Genomic DNA, 23734 nt, shown 5'->3' with positions numbered 1-23734 from the left:
AGCTGAAGGTTACACAATCAATCAAAGAGACCAGACTGGCAAATGTAGCCCCTGTAGTTAGAAGAAATCCGCAGGAATTCACTTTCACCACTCTGGTTCATGCACATGGAAAGGCGTATGGAGAGGCATAAGAAAGACGTGAGGAAACCATAGATGTGTTTCAGACTAAATAAACAGCCTCATTTTCTCTACACCCCCAGCACTACCGCTTAGCAAGTACCTTAAGACTGACTGTACCACTTACAGACATGTCTCTCTTTAATGGACATCCTGCTGACTCTGAGGGCTGCTGTTAACAGTTTGCATTTAGAACATATTAAGGCAAGCAAGGCATTTGAAAAACTACCAGGATGTTGCTTAGCTGTCAGCCTACATTCTCATGAGCTTGATAAGCTGGTTTCCAAGCCAATAATCATTTCTCACTTTCCGAAGTTTGGCAGCAATAGTTCTTGAAAAGGAGTGTTAGTTGGTAATAATTTACTGGACTTTAAACTATTAAAAAGAGACGAGGGACTCCAAATATTATATTATTATTGTTGTTGTTAGTAACAGACACTGCTTACCTGGGTTAAGTCCTGGTCCGTCAGTAGATGTAACTCTCGTGGTTTGAAGCAGTTCTGACATTTACTTTTGTTGAAGAAGTTCGCCTGGAATTTCCTACAAGGGTTTTCTTTTGCGGCAGACATTATATTTCACCTCTTTTTAAAAACACTGCTATAATTTCTCTGGGAGGACTACAGTGGCGTTGTTCTCCCGCTGTTTTCCTGTGCGTAACGTTATCTATCCACTAACGTTATCCCAACTTCGAAAAAGCTCCAGCACTCCGATGCATTTTCAAGTAAAAAATAAAAAGACCAAACAGGAGTTGAAGTGTTCGGGGACAATGTTCAAATCAAGCGCTTCTTTTGTCTGTTTAGCTGTATCCAATTGCTGTTTCCCAATAAATAATTAGCTGCCATCAAGCCTGCCTTCTCATCACTCACTCAGTGATGAATGCTTTTCAATCCATGGCCTGCAACCACAAAGCAGAGGAGAGAAAGGTGGCTAGTATCCTGTTAGCTTGCCAGTGGACTCCCAAATCAATAACGCGATGGACGCCACAAAAACAACATTTGCACACAGTTATCGCCTTCAAGCTCCGAGGCGACAGTGTGCATGAAGTAACAAAAGACTCCCATATGAATGACCCAACCCAGTAGACAGCTTCCAGTCAGACAGCAGGCTGCTCTCCCAGTCGCAGCAGTCTGTCCATGCGAACTTCATCCAGTGCTCCTTTGCTAGGCTTCGGTTAGCCCAGTTAGCTAGCTCGCAGATGGGCTAGCTAATGAAATTCTCTCCTGACTTTTTAAAAAGAGACGGCCCCAAAATCCTAACGGTGCCCGTGCTTTTCTCCCAGTTAAGTTAGAAACCCTGCATGCAGGGAGAGAAACTCTTGACCAGTCACAGAGGGCAAAAGGAGTATTTAGGGGTTGGTTCCCTAACTAGCCTGGTTAGCAGCAATAGGTTTATTTTCTTCTTTCCCAACGGAGTGAGGGAGGAGCAGAGAGAGCACACACAAAATCCTGGAATTCTGTGGAGTCTCGCGATAACTGTTGACTTTCGCCGCGCACAGAGAGGGTGCTGTTACTGAGCTTTTCAACAGATTATTATGACAAATTGATAACCTTCCTCTAATTAGATGCCCTTAAAGCATATTTAATTTCACTTGATGTCATATTCCTAATTTTTTTTTACATTTTACTTAAGTAAAAGTACAGAGATGCAGAGGTGAACTCATACATTCCTATTATATTATATCATTGTTTAATATTAATGTTTACATTTTAATACAGTAGCTAATCAAGGAGGATTTAATGTTAACTATTTTATATACAGTTGGTTACGCATAAATGTTATGTGCATTCAGCCAGGTTTTCATTGTAAGTGGCTGGGGTGGAACTAATTTTGACATCTTTATTGCTTTATTGATGCAGTCTTTAAGCTGTATCCTCACCTAAGAAAGTGTTGTCAAGATCTTTCTACAGTAAAGTTTTGTTAACAAGAGAGTTATTTATTAGTAGGAAAACATTACTAACAGCAGTGCAATGCAACCATTTGCCCCTTAACACAAGGTGCATTCATCCCTTCATGCTGGCAACAAGGGAACATGCCTCAGATACTATGCACCACATACATGAGTATTAATGGCTGACTAAAGCAGAGGCTATTCTAAGCAGCAGGTTTCAGTAGACAGCAGGCAGACAGACAGACAGAAGAACAGAGCTGTGTGAATGGACGAGGGACGTAGAGGGAGGAGAAGGGCCCCTGTTACCTAACTAAACCCGGAAAAAAACCCAACAGCCAGTCCTGCTGAAGGATTAGCTCCCTGTTCGTGCTGTAAGTGAACCAAGAATAACACAGATTACAGGTGTGTGTGTCTGTTGCGTGGTTGCTATACATGTGCACTCACAAGCTGACTAACCCACTGGGACTCAATCATGTGTCAGCCCAGATATGGGGCTGAGCTGGGAAGTAGGTGTCTGGAGTTATAATAAATACTGTTTTTAATGTGGATTAGGGGTTATTTTAATACGTTTCCCAAGTAAAGCAGTACAAGTAAGGTCATCCATTGCTCATAAATGTGAGTCTCCCCGGTTGCCCCTCTTGGGGTATCCTATGACAATATCCTTGAGGTGACGGCAGCATGGCCAGAATATATTTAGCTGTTCTCCTCAAACTCACTTTACATGGTAAGTTTTATATCAAGACCACCAAATGCAAATTCTTCCTTCAAGGTGCTTAACATTTAGAGCAGAAAACTATAGTTTGTCACAGTCAAAGCAAACACATGTACATATTGTCTGCAAGTATTTTTAGATGTCTGGACAGATGACTCTGAGATTGAAATTAGTTTACACTTATCTGGCTTTAGCATGTTACCTTGTCCACTTTAAAGTAATACTTTGAGACTTTGTTAAATAAGCTAATTCACTTTCACGTCGAATGTTAGATGAGAGGATCAATGCCAGTCTAACATCTGTACAGTAAGTATGAAGCTGAAATTATATTAATAGCACAAAAACTGGAATCAGAGTGACAGAGCTAGCCTATGTCCAAAGGCACCTCAAAAGCTCAATAATTAAGACATTATAATGTCAAATCCTGTTTGTGTTACAGCCAAGAAATAGTCTACCCCATAACACCCCATAAAACAGCTAATTATTATTTTTACACTTCCACTTTTGCATGGATTAAACAAATGAGATATAACGTGTTAAATGGTGAGCTTTAGAGGTGCTGGTAGGTGGAGTTTTTTCTCCTTTGGACAGAGACAGGCTGGCAGTTTCCCTCTGTCATTACTCTTTGTGCTAAGCTAACTGACTGCTGGCTCTATATTCACCAGACAGATTCAAGAGTGGTATCAATCTTCTCGTCTAAGAAGGAAGAGGTAGAGACACATGATACAAAGAACGATTGTTTTATAACCTGAGTTTTACCCTGATATCGCGGAAACACATTTAGCATTGTTAATGCCTCACACACATGATTGTTTCTGACAGATCGTGCTGACACACACTTACTTTAGAAAATGTTAGAAACACTGTTTTCCTGAAGTACACTGATAAGGTGAATCCTGATTAAAACCCACCATCCATTATTGCTTGATTGAATCAACACCAAACACAAAAGAGGATCAAAGAATATTATTTGTAGAATGGATTTTTAGTTTTAAGATAACTGAATTGTGTTAGCACTTGCTTTAAATTGTATGTACTATCATTGACACTGTATGAGTTTACACCACACCGTGGGAGACCTGGAACCCGATCTGAGCTGTCCTGTCAGCACAGACTGCTGGCTCTTCTAATGCAGGTCAGTAAGACTGTAGATGCTCCCTGCACTGAACTGAACCTGTACTCTCTCCTTTACAGAACATGGCTCTGCCCTCTGTGATGGTGTTGCCCCTGCTGATTGTGATTGCGGCAGGGGTCTACTACATCTACAATGAGGTCATGCAATTCATGTCCAAGTCCTTAGTGCGAAACAAAGTGGTGGTGATCACTGATGCTGTGTCCGGGGTGGGAATTGGTAAATGATCCCGCATGTGTTTTTAACATTTAATCTTACTTTAAATGCCATGGAGGTTTTGTTTTATCCTTCTTTGTAAGTTTCTCTGTTTGTCAGCAGATCAGAAGCAGATTCCATGAAATTTCACTAGACTTAAAACATGGTGCCAAAGGGACAGTTGATTTGGGTGGTGATTCATACCTTGGATTTGTGCAGTTTGTGTAGTAGACAGACTAAATTCAAAGTGTGTAGCTTTGACTTGTATGTTCATTCCAATAGTACATTTTTGAAACAGACTTATTCATCTTCTTGCCAAGAAAAGAGAAGCTCAATACCCCTCTAATATCTGTACACTCATTATGAAGCTACAGCATAAACTGTACCGTTAGCTTAGCCTAAAGACAGAAAGCAGGGGAAAACAGCTAGCCTGGCTCTGTCCAAAGGAAAATACCAGAACCTCTAAAGCTCACTAATTAACATATCTTGTTATGTAGAGTTTCATGCTTCTTGGCCAGCAGCAGTTGCTTTCTGGAATCCTTTGGACAGTGCAAGGCGAGCTGTTTCTCCCAGTTTTCAGTCGTTATGTTAAGCTAAGCTAACTGGCTGCTGGCTGTAGCTTCACATTTAGCATACAGACATGAGAGTGGTATCAATGTCTTCAATCAATCTAAGTCTCAGCAAGAAATTGTAAAAGTGCATATCCCCAAATTTTAAATTATTCCTTTAAATCAGTGATTCTCAAACTGGGGGTCAGTCGTAGAACCACTTCAAGGGTTTGCATGAATATGACTCATGTGGTGACATAAACAAACAAAAGTGTTGTGATGCTGGCAAGGCTATTTTGATGACCTGAATCTTGTTTATTACAATTGCCTATATTTTTAATGATTTAATCTACTTTTACAGGGGTGGGGGGCATGAACTTTTTTGATCTTCTGAAGTGGAGTGTGACAACAAACATTTGTGAACCACTGCTTTAAATGAAGTGACTGAACATGTGTTTCCTTTCTGTTCAGAGTGCGCCCATCTCTTCCATAAGGGCGGTGCCAGACTGATCCTGTGTGGGACTAGCTGGGATAAGTTGGAATCTCTGTATGACTCTCTGACTAATGACGCTGACCCAAGAGAGGTGAGGAAATTAGTTTCAGTTTCATCATAAACATGCCAGACTCTGAGTAAACCCTTCCAAACTAAAACCATTACTCTTTTCTTGTGGCGCTGAGTCATCTTTTTGGAAAACTACCCAGCTGAAAAACAAATCTTTCACTATGGCGGCTCCACCAAACATTACTATCTCATGTTTATTTCTATAAACTGGAAACTTTGTTACAGTACAGTGACAAGTCTTATCCTAGAACAAAGCCTTTACCATACCTCAAATAGAGACAAGGAACTAGCACACAATAGTGACATGACATGGTGTGCTTGAACTTTTAAGCAAGAGAATAGCAGGTTTGTCTTTGTTTTGATCATAATCCTCTACTACCGGTATATCGATTTGTAGGTAATATGCAAATCAGCTAATGTACTAAGGAAATACCTCATTTGCATATTAAAATTAACAACATAAAAACTGTAATTAAAAAAAAGCTTCTTTTTATGTATACTTTCAGCTCGTAAAGTTTCATTATCATAGGAGTAAAGTTGGAGGGGAAAAGCCTATTTGACAATGGTGTCTGGCCTTAACACACAACACACAACACCGACATGCTAAAAGTTTAAGCAAGAGTATAGCTGGTTCTGTCCTTGTTTTGATCATAATCCTCTCCTCTGTCGCCACCCCCCAGATCACCACTTCCTCCTTTTGTCAACACAATAGCAGGATATCCTCTCTGATAGCATACTGTCCTCCACCTGTCTTCTATATACAGGCCATAGCAGATGTGTCTACATGGAAAAAGCGCATAAATAGTTAACAATAATTCAATCATCTAATTAACAAACATGTGAACTCAATCAAACCACATTCTGGTTACTGTTAAAATAGTTTTCCTTTGGATTATCATGGAGGTAATAGCTCATTTACCTTTGTTGTTCCCACTGTAGCTTCTAGTGAATGTGCTGGATGTTTTCACTCCACTCTATGGCAGTGTATTGCTACCACCATGACAAAATATATCTGCTCAGTTTCTCTCAAAATGAGATCTTCATTATGTTATACAAATATGTTTCCATGTTATAATGACACCTTTTTAAAGTTAGTATTTCCAAATGGTTAAATTTTTGCAAGAAAAACCTCTTGTTATAAAAATACATCACTTTATCTTGTTATATTAAGAAACACTCAGGCTATTACACAATGCCAACGTGCCTCATTAAGACAAGGGATTTTAAGCCTTTATTAGAAAGTTGACATGAGGGTAAATGTGGGGAGAGAGACAGAAATGATATGAAACAAAGTTTCCTGGCCAGATGTGAACCAGGAGCCTTGTGTTTCATGCTCGGGGCTTAAACCCCTAGGCCACTAGGGCACCTAGAATCAAGAAACTGTTAAGTCACTATGTTAAATAAGAAACTCCCATATGTTGTGGAAAAAACAGATGCTGCGCTTCAAATTGACAGTGACCGGTTTGATTGATAAAGCTTTATCAATCAAACCAGTTAACATGAAAATTTGATCAGTAACCACCTCACGTTGTTACTGATCAAATTAACATGTGCTGCTCTTGTTTTTTCTCTCTACAATAAGAATTTGGTATGTTGTCGTAACGAGCAAAGCTTTTTTGTTAAAGGGGTGGTTTGACATTTTGGGGAAACATACTTAATGAGAAGATCAATATCACTCTCATGTCTGTATAATAAATATGAAGCTAGCCAGCAGGCGATGCATAATAGCTTAGCACAAACAATTGGGGGAAACAGCTAGCCTGGATCTGCCCAAAGATGCTGGTTGACAGATTTTTCTAACTTTGGACAGAGACAATCTTGCTGTTTACGTCTGCTTTTAGTATCTATGCAAGGCACTAAGCAGTTGTTGGATCTAGCGTCATATTCAGTATACAAACATGAAAGTGATATATCGATGTTCTCATCTAACTATCAACCTGGAAGCATATTGAATTATTTGTTTCAAGAGGAATACTTCATAGGCTATTTAGTAAAAATGAGAAAGATATGTGATTACAACATGGAAATATCTTGAACTGTTGGAATGAGAGATTGATGCTTGATGAACAGAATATGTTGCCCACACAGTAAAATAGTGAAACAGTACAATTCTGTATCTCTAGACATTTGCCCCAAAGCTGGTGATCCTGGACTTCAGCGATATGGACAGCATGGAGGATGTGGTGGCTGAGGTGGTGGAGTGTTACGGCTGTGTGGATGTGTTGATCTGTAACAGCAGCATGAAGCTGAAGGCCCCGGTGCAGAGTGTCTCCCTGGAACTGGACAAAAACATCATGGACATTAACTACTTCGGCCCCAGCACTCTGGCCAAAGGTGGGCAGCACATTCAGAGAAAACTCTGTAGCTTCTTCATGATCTTAAAAAAAAAAAAATCTAAATCCTAATATGTTCAAATAACGTGGCAGGTGTTCTTCCAACCATGATCTCAAGAAGATCGGGACACATCGTGCTGGTCAACAGCATCCAGGGAAGACTGGCTGTCCCATTCAGAAGTTCTTGTGAGTTGCCAACAGAAATCTCTATGAGCTTCTCTCCATAAAATTAAAGGGTTGGTTCACGTAAATCATGAAAAATATATTTTCACACTCTCCTTTATTACCTTATGGTATCTAACCATTAGAGGTGGGTAGGGTAGCCCAAAACTGTACTCAAGTAAAGAAGAAGTGATCAAATTAATGACTGAAGTAAGAGTATGAATTTATCTACTGAAAAAAAAAAAAAGTTGAGCAGTGAGTAACTTCACATGCGTTATATTTATTGACATACATCTCCTGATTAGATAATCTGTTAAATATTCACAAATAATGTTCTGTTGGAAATGTTTGTAGAGAGGTGTGAAATAATCTAGCATTACCAGCTAGCTTACAATTGCTAAAAACTGGTACATTTGGGGTGAGTAAGTACAAAAAGGTCTAGCTGTCAAAGTGAACTGAAAAATTAGCTTTCTGTCTCAACACGCCTCAACAAAACTTGCTGCCTTATTTGATCAAATCAAATAAGCATGGACCATGTATCTATTACTGAAGAAACAGTCCCCATGAAATTTGTAACAGAGTAACAGAGACAATGGTTCTAGAGAGAGAGAGACTGGCGCTACTACTGTTGAAATTTTTAATGTAACTTTTCAAACATGTGAGCAACACAAACAAAATTCCATTCACCTCCGTGGTAATGGCGTGGAGGCAGCAGTTCCACGGACGGATCCCGGACAAATGAAACCCAAACCTACATGGTTTGATACTACTAGCTTAGTATTGTATTTGTAATGGTAGTTGTGTATTTTCATAATGTGGGTGAAGTGACCCTTATAATGCGTTCTTTGTGAAAATTACAAATTCGTTCAATGTTCTCTTTAGCTCTTATCCACACATTAAAATGAAATACTACCAACATACTTCAGACTTCAAACATGTAGTATTGTTCAACAGTGTAACAGACAGGAAGGCATCCTGTGACACAACAGAAAATAATTACACAAAGTATGTCCTCTGCAATGTATGGAATGAAACAGTCGCACCTCTTTTGTGTTTGTACACAATAATTGATATGTGTGTGTGTGTGCGTGTGTGTGTCACCACCTGCCAGATGCTGCGTCTAAGCATGCGGCGCAGGCCTTCTTCGACTGCCTGCGGGCTGAGGTGGAGGACTATGGGGTAGTCGTCAGCACTATCAGTCATACCTTCATCAACGCCTCCGACCCGCCACCTGTCGAGGAGCCCGCCCCTAAACCAAACACTCTGGCTGCATGTGAGTAAAAGGACCGGTATGGAAGTGACTGAAAGTGTAATCATACATGCAAAGCAATTACAAAGCTGTTTCAGTTTGTGGGAAATAGACAGGAGGGAGAACACGTCATAGTTGATGATGTGTTCTTTGCTTTTTGGAGTAGAGATTAATTAATAATTAATTGAATTACATTATTTTCAAATGTTTGGAATATCTAATATATTTTTGCTGTACATAGAAAAATCTAAATGTAACAGTTCTTTCACAGTTATCGCCAGACAGCTGACCCATGGCGTGCGCCCGTCAGTCCTGGCCAATGAGATTATACAAACGGTGAACAGGAAGAGGAAGGAGGTTGTGCTGGCCCACCCCATCCCCAGGGTGGCCCTCTACCTCCGCTCCCTCTTCCCCTCTTTCCTCTTTGCTGTGTTGGCCGCTGGAGTGAAGGACTCCGTCCTGGCTGAGCAGATGCAGTAGGAGAAAGGCTGAAACACAGGATGGAATCGTTATTTCACAGAGATGTGCAATTAAGCATGGATAGTTTGAAAATGCTAGATGTGTAATAGTATGTGCTTGACACAAGACTGGATAATTAACTGGGCAAAGCGGGCAATCGCCCTGGGGTCCAAGGCACTCGAGGGGCCCCAGGGCTTCAGGGTCATCATGTGGCACTTAAATAAAATGTATAATCATTAAAATGTTGATGAAATCAAACACTGTTTTTCATACAATTTATGGTCTGCATTTTTCAGCAATAGCCTTTTTATTGTATTTACATTTAGTAAGGACCTCTCTATATAGTTAGTGTTGGAGTCCACCATTCCCATACTGCATTCAAATTGCCTTCACATGCACAAAGGATGCACAGGAAACAATGCATGCACGTAATCCAACGGTAATGCCAATTGCACACTCCCTCAAAACTTGCAACATCTGTGGCATTGTGCTGTGTGATGCAACTGCACATTTTTGAGTGGCCTTTTATTGTGGCCAGCCAAAGGCACACCTGTGCAATACCCATGCTGTCTGATCAGCATCTTGATATGCCACACCTGTGAGGTAGACGGATTATCTCGGCAAAGGAGAAGTGCTCACTAACACAGATTTTGATAGATTTGTGAACAATATTTGAGAGAAATAGGCCTGTTGAGTAAACAGAGAAAGTCTTAGATCTTTAAGTTCAGCTCATGATGAATGGGGGCAAAAACAAAAGTGTTGCGTTTATAATTTTGTTCATTTACTGGAGTACTAAAGTACAATTTTGAGGTACATTCCATTTTATGCTATTTTAAGTATAAAAGGTGATAAACACTTGGATCTTATAACTAAAAAAAGTAATTGTGAACTTTCATGTAGTTCGAATTCACCTCTTTAAAAAGTTCAGAGGGTAATTTAAATTGAAGTGTCCAATAAAAATATCAAGGTGTTGAAATACTGAAAGGCAGCAACATTTCATATGAAACATTTGAATGTAGCCATCCAGGCTGATAAACAATCAAGCTGACTGGAATCAGTCAGACCTTTGTCTTTTAAAGTTAAAATTTTGTCAAACTGTCCAAGGAAGTTCAGTTCATGTGAGTGACAGAACCCTTACATTTTCTATCTGAAATTGCACAATTGCAAATTCAGGTAGACTAAATATAAAATAAAATAAAGTAAAAATAATATTTGAATTCCTTGAAAATTGAAGCTGATTTTCACAATAAGGTATTCAGTTGATTGTAAAATTCTACTTATTATGGCCATTTATATACATACAGTATATATTTAATTAGCTCCACCTCAAGCTGCAACATTAAAATGTAAGTTACATGTTGATACAGCAGAAATAGCAAGTCATGTACAATTTGCTGAGAATACTTTACTGTTTGAAACTGTTTGAATGCAGGAATTTTACTTGTAATTGTGGATTTATTCCTTTTAGGTAAGTCAGAACAAAATGAAGAAAGATTTTTTAGTTATCCATATCCATTGTTTTACATATCATCAGGTAAGGGTTTGACTGAAGGCATCCACCCAGTATTGTATGTTTAATGCAGAAGAGAGCAAAGCCATGTCAGCTGTAATGTCTTTCTCTGTATGTCCTCTAGGTGGCAGCAACATATAGTTATTAATTACATGACTTCTGATACTGAATAGCTCAGCATTTGCGGAGCCCCTTTTGCAATCAATTGTTCATGTGGGTCAAAGTGTTCCAGTACTTGCTCTTTTGAAATATGATTTAACTCTTCTAACTAGTCAACTGTGGAATAACTGATAAATAGACTTCGATGAACCACGACCCAGTTTGTCTGATCTGTGAATACCATGCATTGGTTCTTGGTGTCGCTTTCCCTCTAATGTTGCAATAAGTGCTCGTGCACTGCAATGAAAAATGAAACAAAAAAAAAAACAATTAAAGAAGTAATAATATAATAAATTATTTCCCTACAACAAATGCTGTTTATCAAAGCCCTGATTCAGGCAGCTATGACGTTTACACAGATGCAATAAGCACAATTACATGTCTCTCAGATTTATTGCACTCATCAGTTCAGAGCTGGAGGACATGAGCGCCTGCCTGCCTGCTTTTATCCTGCAAGGATTGGATAGGATGAATCAATGGTGCTCTGAACATGATGTATATTCTATTAGGTGACTACTTGATGTGTAAATTTACACAAACAACATTTGGTAGATTCATGTTACATTATGTGAGAATTTTTTTTTTCACAGGACTCTAAGTCTGTGACAAAAGCCCCCCCCTACAACTGTGATGTAAATGAGGAATAAATTCAGAGGGGCTAGTCCAAGCAGTGTGTGTGCACTATTGGCGTCAAGTCCAGCTGGTATGCGTGAGTCTGTCCTCCAGGTCACTCTCCTCTGGGGAGTTCAACATCTTTTGTCTCCAGAGCCGGCGGACAGGAATGTGTCTCTAATGTTCACATGAATAAATGCAGCTCTATGACGTTTCCACATGTCAAACAGGAAGGACTTCTCCAGAGCACTCAGCTGGGCTCTCTAAATTGGCATTCTGATCTAACACATTTACATGTGTCATACAGCCCTGCCAGATCATGTGCCTCCATTGCATGCAATGGAGGTCAGCCCCGCATATGAATAATTGTTTAGCAAGAGTTTTCCGGAGAGACCACGAGCGTGTTGTATTATATCAGCCATGAAATTGTCAGATTCGTTTTTGCTTAAAGGTAAATCAAACAGAAATGCACCGAGGTGTGCAGTAATATCTGAGAATGATCTGAGCCTAATAGTTTCTCTCAATCAATCTGTCTGAGCTCTCCGGTGAGCAATATGTTGATAAGGCCCAAACACGGCGGGGATGATCGTCCTGAAGCGATATTCAGAGTGATGCCTCCTGAATGTGAGGCATGACTTATATATGAGAATCACCTCACAGGGACGTCTGCTGCTCAGAAATGGTCTTTTCATGAGCGGGGTGATCACCCTTATCAATTTTTAAAGCTCAGGTTATTGACACTAACTTGACTTATGGAGGTTATGCAGAGGCCGTGGTAATGATTCCCCAAGCTTTCACATACAGCACCAGAGGGGCCGGCTCTTCCTTTAAAATATTGGTTGATAGCTGACATTATTGCTCCAATGAGTATTAAAGAAAAGTCTGCACAGTGGGGTTCTCTTTGTCCATCTGTTGTTGCTCTGGATATTTGTATTCTGCCCTGCTATGTAACCGTAAGCAGAGGCATGTAGATCTAAGTGTGTCCAAAAACAACTTGCATGTTGATTTATTCTTTTATTAAATACTGAATGCTGGTCGAATGAAGTCGGACTGTCCAATTCTAACATGATGGAGTTTATTTCATACCACAACTCTACCAAAAATAGCTTAACTTCTGTTTCTATCTTATTGCTCAATGACTTCGTTTTGCAAATAAATTGTTCTCACAAATATAAGTGACAAATAATTGAAATAAATGGTGAGTTTAGCTCCTACAACATCAGGGCGCACCCACACAAGAAAGAAAAAGAATAAAGAAGGAATTCCTTTTGCACATCTACCTATATTTCCCAATTTATACTTCAATATAAATTATTATTCAAATTAATATAAACATTTTTTTCAGTTTTGTTTTCCAGTCAGAAGTGTCATGGAAATGATTCTATTTCCTGGGGGAGAATTGAATAAATAAATGAATTACAGCAAACACAACCTAAACATCAGTACACGGACAACATAATATAATAGACTAAATACAAGTGTTAATATGCGAGTATATGGATATTGTAATACAAGAGCATGCATAATAAATGAAACATATATGGGAATACATTTTCTGCCACCACAAGAAGTTGATTATTGTTCTATGTATTTCCACATCTCAAAACTAATTATAACTTTGTTAAACAATTGATTTAATCAATATCAATAAGTTATCAATGGGTCATATGACTTGGCCTAATGTGAAAATTATGAGAATTATGAGAATTATCATCCAACCCTGCAGTTCCCCTCAGCTCGACGGGGCTTTTTTTTGCATCTTTTGGCTTGTAGTTTTGATTTTAAGGCCGCAACTTTACTGCTTTGGTTCCCTCTCATCAACCTCACTGTACACTACCTGCGCTGACAGAGAAAGTTGCTGAACGAAAGCTGGTGAACAACGGTGCACTTAGCTAAGGAGTTAGTGGAGATTAAAAAAAGTGGATATTGGACTAACTCATCAACTGGCCAAAAAAAGAAATCCAAGTAAATGTTGCTCTGCTCTGACTGATGTGTACATACGCAACGTTTTGTCTGTCATTACAACAACTTTATAAGCTACTGTCAGTCTTGTGTTTATGGCTTGCACTTCTGCCCTCAAGTGGCCAAATAATCAAGTAATGCTGCTTTTATAAGGAGGATTAAAGAACACAGTCAATAATGTCATCAATCTTTGGCTGTCCACTTTTGAATCAGGTCCAGTATATGTATGCATTGTTTCCTGTGGATCTCATGGGCAAGCAATTTCAATCCTGGCTGACTCCGCCAGCTACAGTGGAAAGAGGTAATTACGGAATGCAAATATATTAAATAGGTATTGCTGGAAAAAATGGGGCCACAATAGTATCAGAAACAAGGTGTAGATATCTAATAAATGAGGATGATTATAACTGGGTTCAAGCACATGTAAGATACATTTACAATATGAAGACACTTGATTAGTACATGCAATTATTTTAGTTCAGTTCAAATGCTGAATTTACATTTATACATTTTCAGGATGAAAAATAAATATTCTCCCACTCTGTTATTCTCAAACATTACATCCTGGACAAGCATTTTTAAAATTACTTGCACTTCACACTGAAGTAGAAGAATTTAGATAGACCCAACCTGCCAGCCTGTGCTATTCTTTCAATGTATAATCTCAGCATCGCACATCATTTTAAGAAGGGGATTTTTTTAGTCATAGAAGTCTTCCTAATCCCTCCGTTTTGTTTGGTTTAAAGATTACGCATATTTAATCTTAAAGGGAAAGTTTGCCTTAATCTTTTGTAAATCCCAGCGTGCACTGCTTCTCATATCCCTTCACTTCAGAACAGTTTCTCACAGACACACAACAGCCTCCACAAGAATGAGACAGTGCTGCCAGCTACAGATTAGAGACTTTTAATGTTGGTTGCCATAATCCTTCAATTTTCTTGCTTTTGGACAGAAAAGCATTATAATGTTTCTCATGACCCTCAATTCAGGAAGGACCACAGATATAATTATGTTACCAGCGTATGTCAGAGAGTGATTGAAATCAGTGCAAACTTCAGGGAATAAGCATTAGGCCTACCGTTGGCCAGGCGCGATCCTTTATGTGCAAATGCAACAAAAGCCAAACGAAGCACGAATCCAAGCACTGAAAATAGATCTGAAGGAATCCGATATGTGAAGAGCTTATTATTTCCTTTGGAATTTGATTTTGACCATTAGGAACAGCTCTTTGTTAGAATGTCAGCATGCCAATGTGTCACCGCCTTTATTGATCTGACTGGGTCTAACTGGAGGTGTTAATAAAGTTCGAGTCTCTCTATTGATTGTCTGCCTATTATAAATCAATGTACTGGGTGGTAACTCATTGTTCAATGTCAGGCGCTCAGCTGATGTGTTGGCTTTATTGCTGCCATTGAAAAGAACCAAGTCTTATTTTCAATTACACACACAAGAACTTTATGTGTGTTTTTATTTTTCTTTCCATTGACAAAGAAGTCTGTAATCTAGGTCTGTTACCATGAAGCATTGAGAACCCTGTGTGTTTTTATTGAGGATCGACTGTTACTCAAGTTATGTGTAATGTGTGGATTAGTCTAAAGGTAATAACAACATCTAGTTTGTCATCAAGGATCAGGGTAATTTATTTATCTTCAAACAACACAGGTTTTGTTCAACGACATGAATGTGTGCGGTCCCTTCATGCTACACTTATAGAACATGACAGATAATTACATTTATGTTAGAATAAGATAAATAAAATAAAACAATGTAACCCTATACAATCATACATACACATGTTCAATCAGGAAATCAAGTATCATCGATGTAATTACACCTCCTCTCATTTTGCCAGAGTCTTGCACTCTGTCAGCTCAGAACACGGTCCTCGTGGCAAGTGGGATGCCAGAATGCCTCACAAAATGTTTATTCATGTAAAGATGGATTGATGATGTAAGTTGTGTATTGATCACTGTTTTTCAAATTAGCTTGTGTGGTGTCCGAACAATAATGCTGCGATGATGTGTTGAGAGGAAACCCGCTTGACACTGTTCTTGATCGTAAAAGTTTATTAAATCAAGGAGTTCAGCATCAATTACAAGCTCTGCAGCAGCTTGGAGAGTGACCCAGCCCGATGGCCACTCTGTCTCTCTGTACATCAAACATAGCTTATATAGGATATGTTTAGGTATCTGTTATGTAGCATAGAGGGGTTTGAGTCTGCAGTAAAAGGTCAAACCCATAGAAGGGTACAGTACTATCTTGAGGTAACAAAACAAGGGGTTAGAGGTCAAATTCTATAGAAGGGTTCAGTCCCTACATAACCACCAATCACTGCTCTCCCCGTAGAAGGTCACTGACCCTCTGCCCTGCTGCTACAGTGCTATTTTGAACTGTTATGAGTCAAATGCACAAATATTGGATACTACACTTGAAACCCTAAACCTGTTTTATATACGTGGAGGGTAATATTAAAGGATGATATTTTTCTTAATGTCAGCAAAGTCCATGAGAAACATGTATCAAACTAACAAGTATGAAGTGTGTCTTGAAAGCCTGATATATAGTATGTCATTCCTCTGTGGAGGAATTGTTGTCCAAAGACATGTCAGTGAGCCTTCAGGGACATGTTCCTTCATTTTGGTGAACATGGACACTGCAGGTTATTTTCAGTCAGTACAACATCCTGCCTCTGGAAGAACTCACTAGAGCACCACATCTGTAACTGAGAGTAATTCCTAACAAAATGCATCTTTTCCTCTTATTTGACACCGCAGTGCAGGGCCGGCCCATGGCATAGGCGTGGCATAGCCAGAGAAAGTTTTCGACTCAGTCCCAATCATCTTTGCCCAGCTGATGCAATATTGGCGATTTAAATCATGTGCACCTCGCACTGTGAGTCCAGACAGTAACGTGACTGGTAGAGTTTTGCAACATAAACATCTTAAAACTGAAGTGCAGTCTTGCTGTTTTGGACTGTGAGCTGCACTTTTATCGGAGCTGCTGAAGTTAACATGTGGATCAGAAGTGTTTTGGTTTGTTCTGTTTTCACATGCAGCATGCAGTTCCAAACTGTATAAGTCAAAGGGGATAGGCTATATACCAGCGGATCAATAACATAATCCACAGCAGATTAAAAATAGTATGAATTCTTATTAAATGCTGACGTTAGTCTGGTAATATAATGATTTATTTCTTGATATGTCAGATAACCTATGGGAGAGATTCTGAAAGTGCAGAATGTTTTGAACATGAGCAGAAAACCTGCTGAAACACAGGAGCTATTAAAGTCCAGGAGTTTATAACTGAATTAAAATGAATTAATTTATCAGTGAGGTAAAATGGCCCTACATAGGCCTATTAAAAGAGGTTATTTCCCCAAAATATTCAAAAGAGGAGTGAAGGCTCAGCACGTTTGCTGACTCAACAGGTATTTTATTAAATTAGAAAAGTTGATCTACAGGAGAAAACATATTTAAAAGCAGTAGCTGCAGAATACCTGAAAGCCTTACTGCATTATATTCTATTAAATTTTAATATTTTGAATTGTCACATACCACCTGAATATTGTGCTACCCTTTATATAGATGAAGATTGACCATAAATTGGTGCAGAAATATTCACCAGAATACAGGAAATGAGGTATTTAACGCTCAGACTTTCCTGGCGAAGGACCCCCACACCCTCCTCTTTATTTGTCCCCTCCACCATTTAAACTAAACGTACAAAAAGTATCCCATAAATTTACTACAATGCAAGAAAATAGTATCTGGGTTGACACACAATTTATGTGGGGACATATTTCCAGATACAACGTTAGGTTTGGTCTCCCAGTTTAGGCTGTGATGTGGAGGTTTCTTCTTAATTATGGACCATAATTATTGAATTTGGCTGCTGAATTTTTCAAAATCTCGCCTAGGGCCAGCCCTGCCACAGTGCCCAACCATTTAGTCTTTTTATTATTTATTAATTTTTATGGGATGTGGTAACAATACGAAAAGATTTAAAGATGTCCTGACTATAAGCATGGTTCAGTCTGCATCCTCCATTTCCCATAATGCTCGAATAGTCTGGTGAATGCCCACGTCTTCCAAACTCCACACCCCCAGTTTGCAATGCAGGCTTTCTGTTACTTCGAAGGCCAAGCTGAGATAACCCTGATGACATAATCAGGCATCGTTTTCTCAGATTTGACAAAGCTCCTCCAGAACCACATTATCAGTCATTATACAACTGTATAATAACTAAAAAAAAGGACAATTACCAAAAGCAGCAACTTCAAAAGCAGAGATGCCACGAGAAAAACATTTTATTGGACATAGATTTAAACACAATTACAGACGCTGAAAGTCTGCAACGTGATATCAGTGCTAAGTTGCTAAGCATATTGAGTTCTGATGAACCATCCCTCTTTGTGCATATTAAATGGGAGCTGGGGGAATCCAAATGCGACAATATTGACACTGTGCAATTAGAGTGGGGTCATTAGGTCTGCTGCTGTTTTAGTGGAAGAAAAGCAAATCAAAGAGTTACATCACTGGAATCCTGGCTGGCTGGGAGACGGAGAGCGCACACACAAACAAATAAACTTGTACACACACACACGCACACAACTCAACCATACCAACCCCCACCATCACACATACGCTCACACCCTCTCCCCGCTCCTCAACTAAATTAGAGGGGGTTGATAATGGGAGGAGGGGGTGACTAATGAAACAGAAGGGGCACCGAGCAAGCAGGGAAAATCCAAAATCCTGTTTGCGGCGGATGCCTTGACCCCAGCTCAGCTCCTAACCTTCTTGGCCTCCTTAGGACACCATATTCTGACCCAGCAAGGCTCCAGGAGAGGCACAAGCTTTTCAAAGGAGTTGATTGGATTTTTCTGTGAAAGGGAAAAAACCTCCCATCAACGTGGACACCTTGTCTCACAATGAGGAAGAAGCTTGCGCGTGTGCTTCTGCATAGCAATCGCCTTCTGGAGGATCACATCTGAGTGAGCCCTGAAGGTCTTGGAATAACCTTACATAAGCTGTGTTCAAAAGATAAAACACACTTGTGCACACACATGCTCACTAGAATATAAATATGTAGCGTTCAGTCAGACATTATGGATCTGATTTGATCCCCTCGAGTGACTGTTTTCACCTGGTCAACGACCAGTTTTGATCCTTATGAACATCAGTCTCATCTCCAGTGAACACTTGTCAGCACACAAATATATATCTATTGATATATAAATGTAAAATAAATGTGGCCTTTCTTTAAAGTCAAACTGAAATTTTTGTTTTGTTTATGTTTCTGCTTACCCCTAAATTTGAACTCTCCAGAGATGAACAGTAAATTTTTGTTTATGACTGAAAATGGCATTTGATGCAGTATCTGTGTGGGTGGGCACCAAAAGGTTTGTTATATCATTTCAATTCTAGTGGTATGGCTCACATTTTAGCCATACAGACTCTTTTCAGTTCACTTCTGCATCAGTTTGAGTGTCTTTGTGCCTGAGCTCAATGGCCACCAAAAACTCTGGACCCACAAAAGACCGATGGCTACCACAAGGTAGATACGCTGTTATCTTGTGCCTGGTTTCTTTACTTCAACTGGTGTTCTCTTTCTTGTTCTCTAATTTGCTTTCGTAGTTATGAGTTGCTTAATAAAAGTTTTAGGGGAAGAGAACACCATGGAATTAACTGCGCATCTCGCAGCGACGACGGCCCAGCTGTCAGTTGTCACTCAAACATGCCATGAAAAGCGCCCACTCAGAGGCTGAGGGGTGACATCTGTTTCACAACTATGTTTGCAAAAATATGCATTATAACTTTGGTATCATTACAATTTTTTTTACCACAAAAAGTGAGAACAACAGCAATTTCAGTTCTACTTCAAGTGTATATCAAAATCACCAGAAGGAACCAAGAGACTGTTTGCAAGCACAAAATACACACAACTGGTTGGGCCTGTCAATACCAATAGGCAGCCTTGTGTGTTATGGAGTGAAACCCATAAAATTAGTGTCACCAGGGGAAACATTAAGGCAAAGTTGCATCCATAAAACAAGTCACCTGTCCACCTCATCAAAACACCTCTGCTCACCCTCTACAGACAGATTGCCTGTCATACAGAATTTACATGCTGTATGTGGCTTAACACCTAGATCTTAGTGTCAGTCAGAGCTTTCAGTCCCATTACTTTACTTTTCCCCACAGTTCTAGCTGGAGCTGACAGTTATAGTGCAAACAGGCCTGCAGGAGGTTAAGTTCAGGGGGTGCAGAGGGGGACCTGGATGGAAGAGGGGCAGAATATGGGAAAAAGAGGGAAGGCATGCGTGGATGTAGACAAGGACAGAGGCAGGAATTCTAATTGTCTGTTAAGAAGACTTTTGTTCTCTTGCACAGGGCTGACAACATGTTTTTTATGCACCCGCTAAAAGATCCAGTGTGTGTGTGTGTCTTTTACATGGCCACTAACAGGTCTCGGATCACTGGTTATGAAAAGAGCGGCTGGTAACCGTTGTGTTTCTGCCGGTGGAACTCTGCCCTTTGATTGGCTGGCCGGGGTTGTGATACTGCTGCAGGCAGGAAGGGTTATTTGGATTTGTGAATGGAGGCCATGTGGGCTGTTGGATAATCTTTGTGACGAGTTACAGGGACCCAGCTGTATAATGGACCAAAGAACGTGGCTTCTGTTGTGTGCATGTGCTTCCATTCACCAAGCTGTTATCCAGCAGGTTTCTTTGTGGCATGAGAAGATGTTTTAAAAAGGTTAAAGGGGCATTTCAACATGTTTTCCACACTTTTGAGGAATTGTATAAACTAGGGTGGGGAAATAATGATCAGTTGGTGGATTTTTTTTTAGGATGGCTAGAAAACTGTGTAACAGGTATAAAGATTGTAATACCTTCATTTTATACCTGCAGATTATATTATATAGTACTCCACCAATTTGGCATTACACTCCTATAACATTGGAGTCACCATGGACAGTATTAAAAGCAATGCAGCACCACCAGATATAGCTTTTTTTCCTCCTCCTTGTCAAAACCCGGCGCCGACATTACCCTCAATGCAACTTGACCACTGACAGTTTGATTAGAGATTCAGGTGTGGCTAAGCAAGTGATGTCTGAGGCAATTTATCAGATTTCACAGAGCTGCCCTCTGGAGCCATAAAGGGCTTTATAGAACTTTTCCCCCCAACATAATGTGTAAAAATCTGTGGAGTTTCCCTTTAATACATAAAACATGCAGATTCTGCACCCACGGAATGCAAGTGGGAAACGCTGTCTACAAAGACTAATTGTTAGGCTACTGTAGAAACATGGCAGGCAACCCGCGGTGTATGTAGATAGAAATGGTTAATTCTAAGGTAATATAAACGTAACGGTTCATTATGTGAGCTCTTTATACACCACTGAAAACATAGTTATGCATGCTATATCTGTCAATAGATCCTCCTAAATGTTACACACTGGACCTTTAACCCACAAAATTGTATGAATTCCACTAAAATGAGTCAAAATGTGAGATGGTAGTTACATGTTTACATTTCTTTGAGCATCACAGCTGCTGTGAAATGACTTGTTTCACTATAAGAATTTGATCTATTTGGTCCAATAAAATGTGGAAAGTCTAGAAGAGCCCCATTATTAAAACATTTTATCCCCATTCAAGTTAGCAAGGGCTAAAGCAGAAGTTAGCTTTACAGCGGCAAGTGGCTTTTTTTTAATTGACTTACAATTGCTATATATGTCAGAGGTCGCACGCCTCTGGAGTGAAGTGTCTTGCTCAGGGACACAATGGTGGATGGGTCACAGTGGGGGACTGAGCCCAGGTTTCTCACACCAAAGGCAGGCATCATATCCACTGTTCCATCAGCACCCAGTTTCATAAGCAGAGAAGTGTGTTAGGTGTAATGATTATTCTGAGATTATAATTTTATATTGTATTATTGAATGGGATGTAAATAATCTGAGGCACTATTGTGATCAATGGAATGTGATAGGTTAAAAACGATCTCATGCCAATAATTAGATATTTTGCTCCAAGATAAAGTCGAAAATATAGGTCATGTAAGCCAAAAGACTCAAACTTGAAATAAGATATTTTTGTCTTGAAACTTCAGAGCTTGAAATTATTGGCAGTGGCCTTGTAGCTAATGTGTCCCTTGTTTCTAAACATAACCCCAAATAAGAGAACATTGCTTATTAAGACAAGGCAAGTGACATTTACTTGAATTACGTCAAACCACATTGCATATTTAGGAGTAGAGTATCCAATTCACACTCCAAACAAGTACAACTAGATTTAAAATCTAAAATATAAGATTCTCTCACAGTGCAGACATCAAGCATAGTCAAATTCTGGTCTTAACTCTGTTTTGACCAAATACTTAGTTGCTGTGTTTTGGCTTTGTAAGACAGCGTACATGATGCTACTGTTACTATTACCATTTGATGAATTTGAGATTGTTATCAGTTCTGATGGAGGCCCGGCTAAAGTGGTCACCACAGGAACCTTGGTGTGTTGGACTCAGGGGACTCGGGGATCGATGGACAGACTGCTGGCTGGGATCTCCCCTGCTCAGCTGAAATAATGGCAAACCGCTCTGGTCTCTGTGGGAGTATTAGAGTATGTAGATAATGGCAAGGCTGGCTTTGAGCAGCTTAGGTATGCCTTAAACAGCAAAATTAAAAGCATGGAGACCATATTCTTTGTAGAAAATTACATTAATAGCAAATAAACATAGATATTTCTTCAAGAGTTTTGTAAATAAAATAATATTTGAAGTATATAATAATCAAATTAGTTTTGTTGTACTCTATTTATTTATAAGATTTATGTATAAGACAATGCTTTGACAGGAATCCAATGGTGTTATCGACTCATTTACTCTGAGATGAGGGCAAATACGGGCAGATTGGGATTGTAGCTCTACAAACATTTCTCAGGAGCAAAGCTGGAGACAGAAACACTCTTGGTTAAACTGAGTTGTGTGTTTACATATAGTATTTGTTTTTCATAGTGTTCCTCAAAATCAAAAGGAAGTGACTGAAAGGTGCTCAGAATGCAGTCAGTCTTCACCAGTAATGCTCTGATGGAGCCTTGTCGCAGGCAGGGCAGAGGAGAAGGGCTTATTTTAAACCTGAAAAACAAGAGTGCACCATAAAATCGTCTTTCAGTTCAGCTTCAGTACAATGCTGGAAGAAATCACATGTCCAGGGTTGATGGGTCAGACCACTGTCAAATGTCCAGAGTTGTGCTACCAAGCAGTTTCTGCATGGCTCAGGTGTGACAGTTCCAATTCACCTGCAGACCTTTTTCATAGCAGGCATTTTGACCTGTCATCAATGATGACTGAGTTCCATTAAGTGTCCCGGTAAGCCGAGCCAGTGAGACAGCATGCATAATACCATGCTCCTGAAAGTGGAAGGAATGTAACCATGATTATTGTTATAAGTTATTTGTAAATTAGTGCTTTTCCATGATGCGTCAAATGACTGCTGCAAAAAAGTTGCTTGCTGACAGGGCTTAGTGGAACAAGTGTCATTAATGACTACACTGGTTCTGTTCCTGCTATGACAAGTCAAAATCTTGTTGTAAAAAAGGTGTATTGTCTCTAACCATACAGGCTAACTATGTACATGTTTCCATATTAAAGCATGAATTGTACAACCTACTAAACATTATGCTGTTGGTGTTTACCAGAGCAGTTTTTACAACTTTTGAGGCAAGTTCAAGTGAATTCTCGGGTCCTTAAAGCTGCCATCATCCATCCACCATCCATCCATCCATCCATCCATTTATCCACCATCTATCCATCCATCCACCATCTATCCATCCATCCATTTATCCACCATCTATCCATCCATCCATCCACCATCTATCCATCCATCCATTTATCCACCATCTATCCATCCATCCATCCATCCATTTATCCACCATCTATCCATCCATCCACCATCTATCCATCCATCCATCCATCCATCCACCATCTATCCATCCATCCATTTATCCACCATCTATCCATCCATCCATCCATCCATTATCCACCATCTATCCATCCATCCATCCATCCATCCATCCATCCATCCATTTATCCACCATCTATCCATCCATCCACCATCTATCCATCCATCCAT

The 23734-nt window shown here is 39.6% G+C and overlaps 1 protein-coding gene across 1 annotated transcript; it reads left to right on the top strand.

Moving 5' to 3' along the window:
- The first annotated feature begins 2217 nt into the window (after positions 1-2217).
- dhrs7cb (dehydrogenase/reductase (SDR family) member 7Cb) lies at positions 2218-9615 on the top strand. The gene is made up of 7 exons (XM_038734969.1): positions 2218-2376; positions 3912-4068; positions 5064-5176; positions 7278-7488; positions 7581-7673; positions 8761-8922; positions 9170-9615. Exons 2-7 carry the CDS (start codon positions 3915-3917, stop codon positions 9376-9378), a joined length of 942 nt encoding a protein of 313 aa, XP_038590897.1. The 5' UTR covers positions 2218-2376; positions 3912-3914; the 3' UTR covers positions 9379-9615.
- The last annotated feature ends 14119 nt before the right edge of the window (positions 9616-23734 follow it).

Source organism: Micropterus salmoides, unplaced genomic scaffold (assembly GCF_014851395.1).
Source record: "Micropterus salmoides isolate LMB-PRFRI ecotype aquatic unplaced genomic scaffold, ASM1485139v1 Ms_hic_scaffold_21, whole genome shotgun sequence".
Classification (NCBI taxonomy): Eukaryota; Metazoa; Chordata; class Actinopteri; order Centrarchiformes; family Centrarchidae; genus Micropterus; species Micropterus salmoides.
The sequence above is the reverse complement of the archived record's forward strand: the minus strand, read 5'-3'. Positions and strand labels throughout refer to the sequence as shown.

Excerpts from the sequence above, each read along its gene's own strand:
- dhrs7cb (XM_038734969.1), top strand. The coding sequence starts at position 3,915 with ATGGCTCTGCCCTCTGTGATGGTGTTGCCCCTGCTGATTGTGATTGCG. Across the intron at positions 5,177-7,277 it reads ATGACGCTGACCCAAGAGAG|ACATTTGCCCCAAAGCTGGT; the intron begins GTGAGGAAATTA and ends CTGTATCTCTAG. Across the intron at positions 7,674-8,760 it reads TGTCCCATTCAGAAGTTCTT|ATGCTGCGTCTAAGCATGCG; the intron begins GTGAGTTGCCAA and ends ACCACCTGCCAG.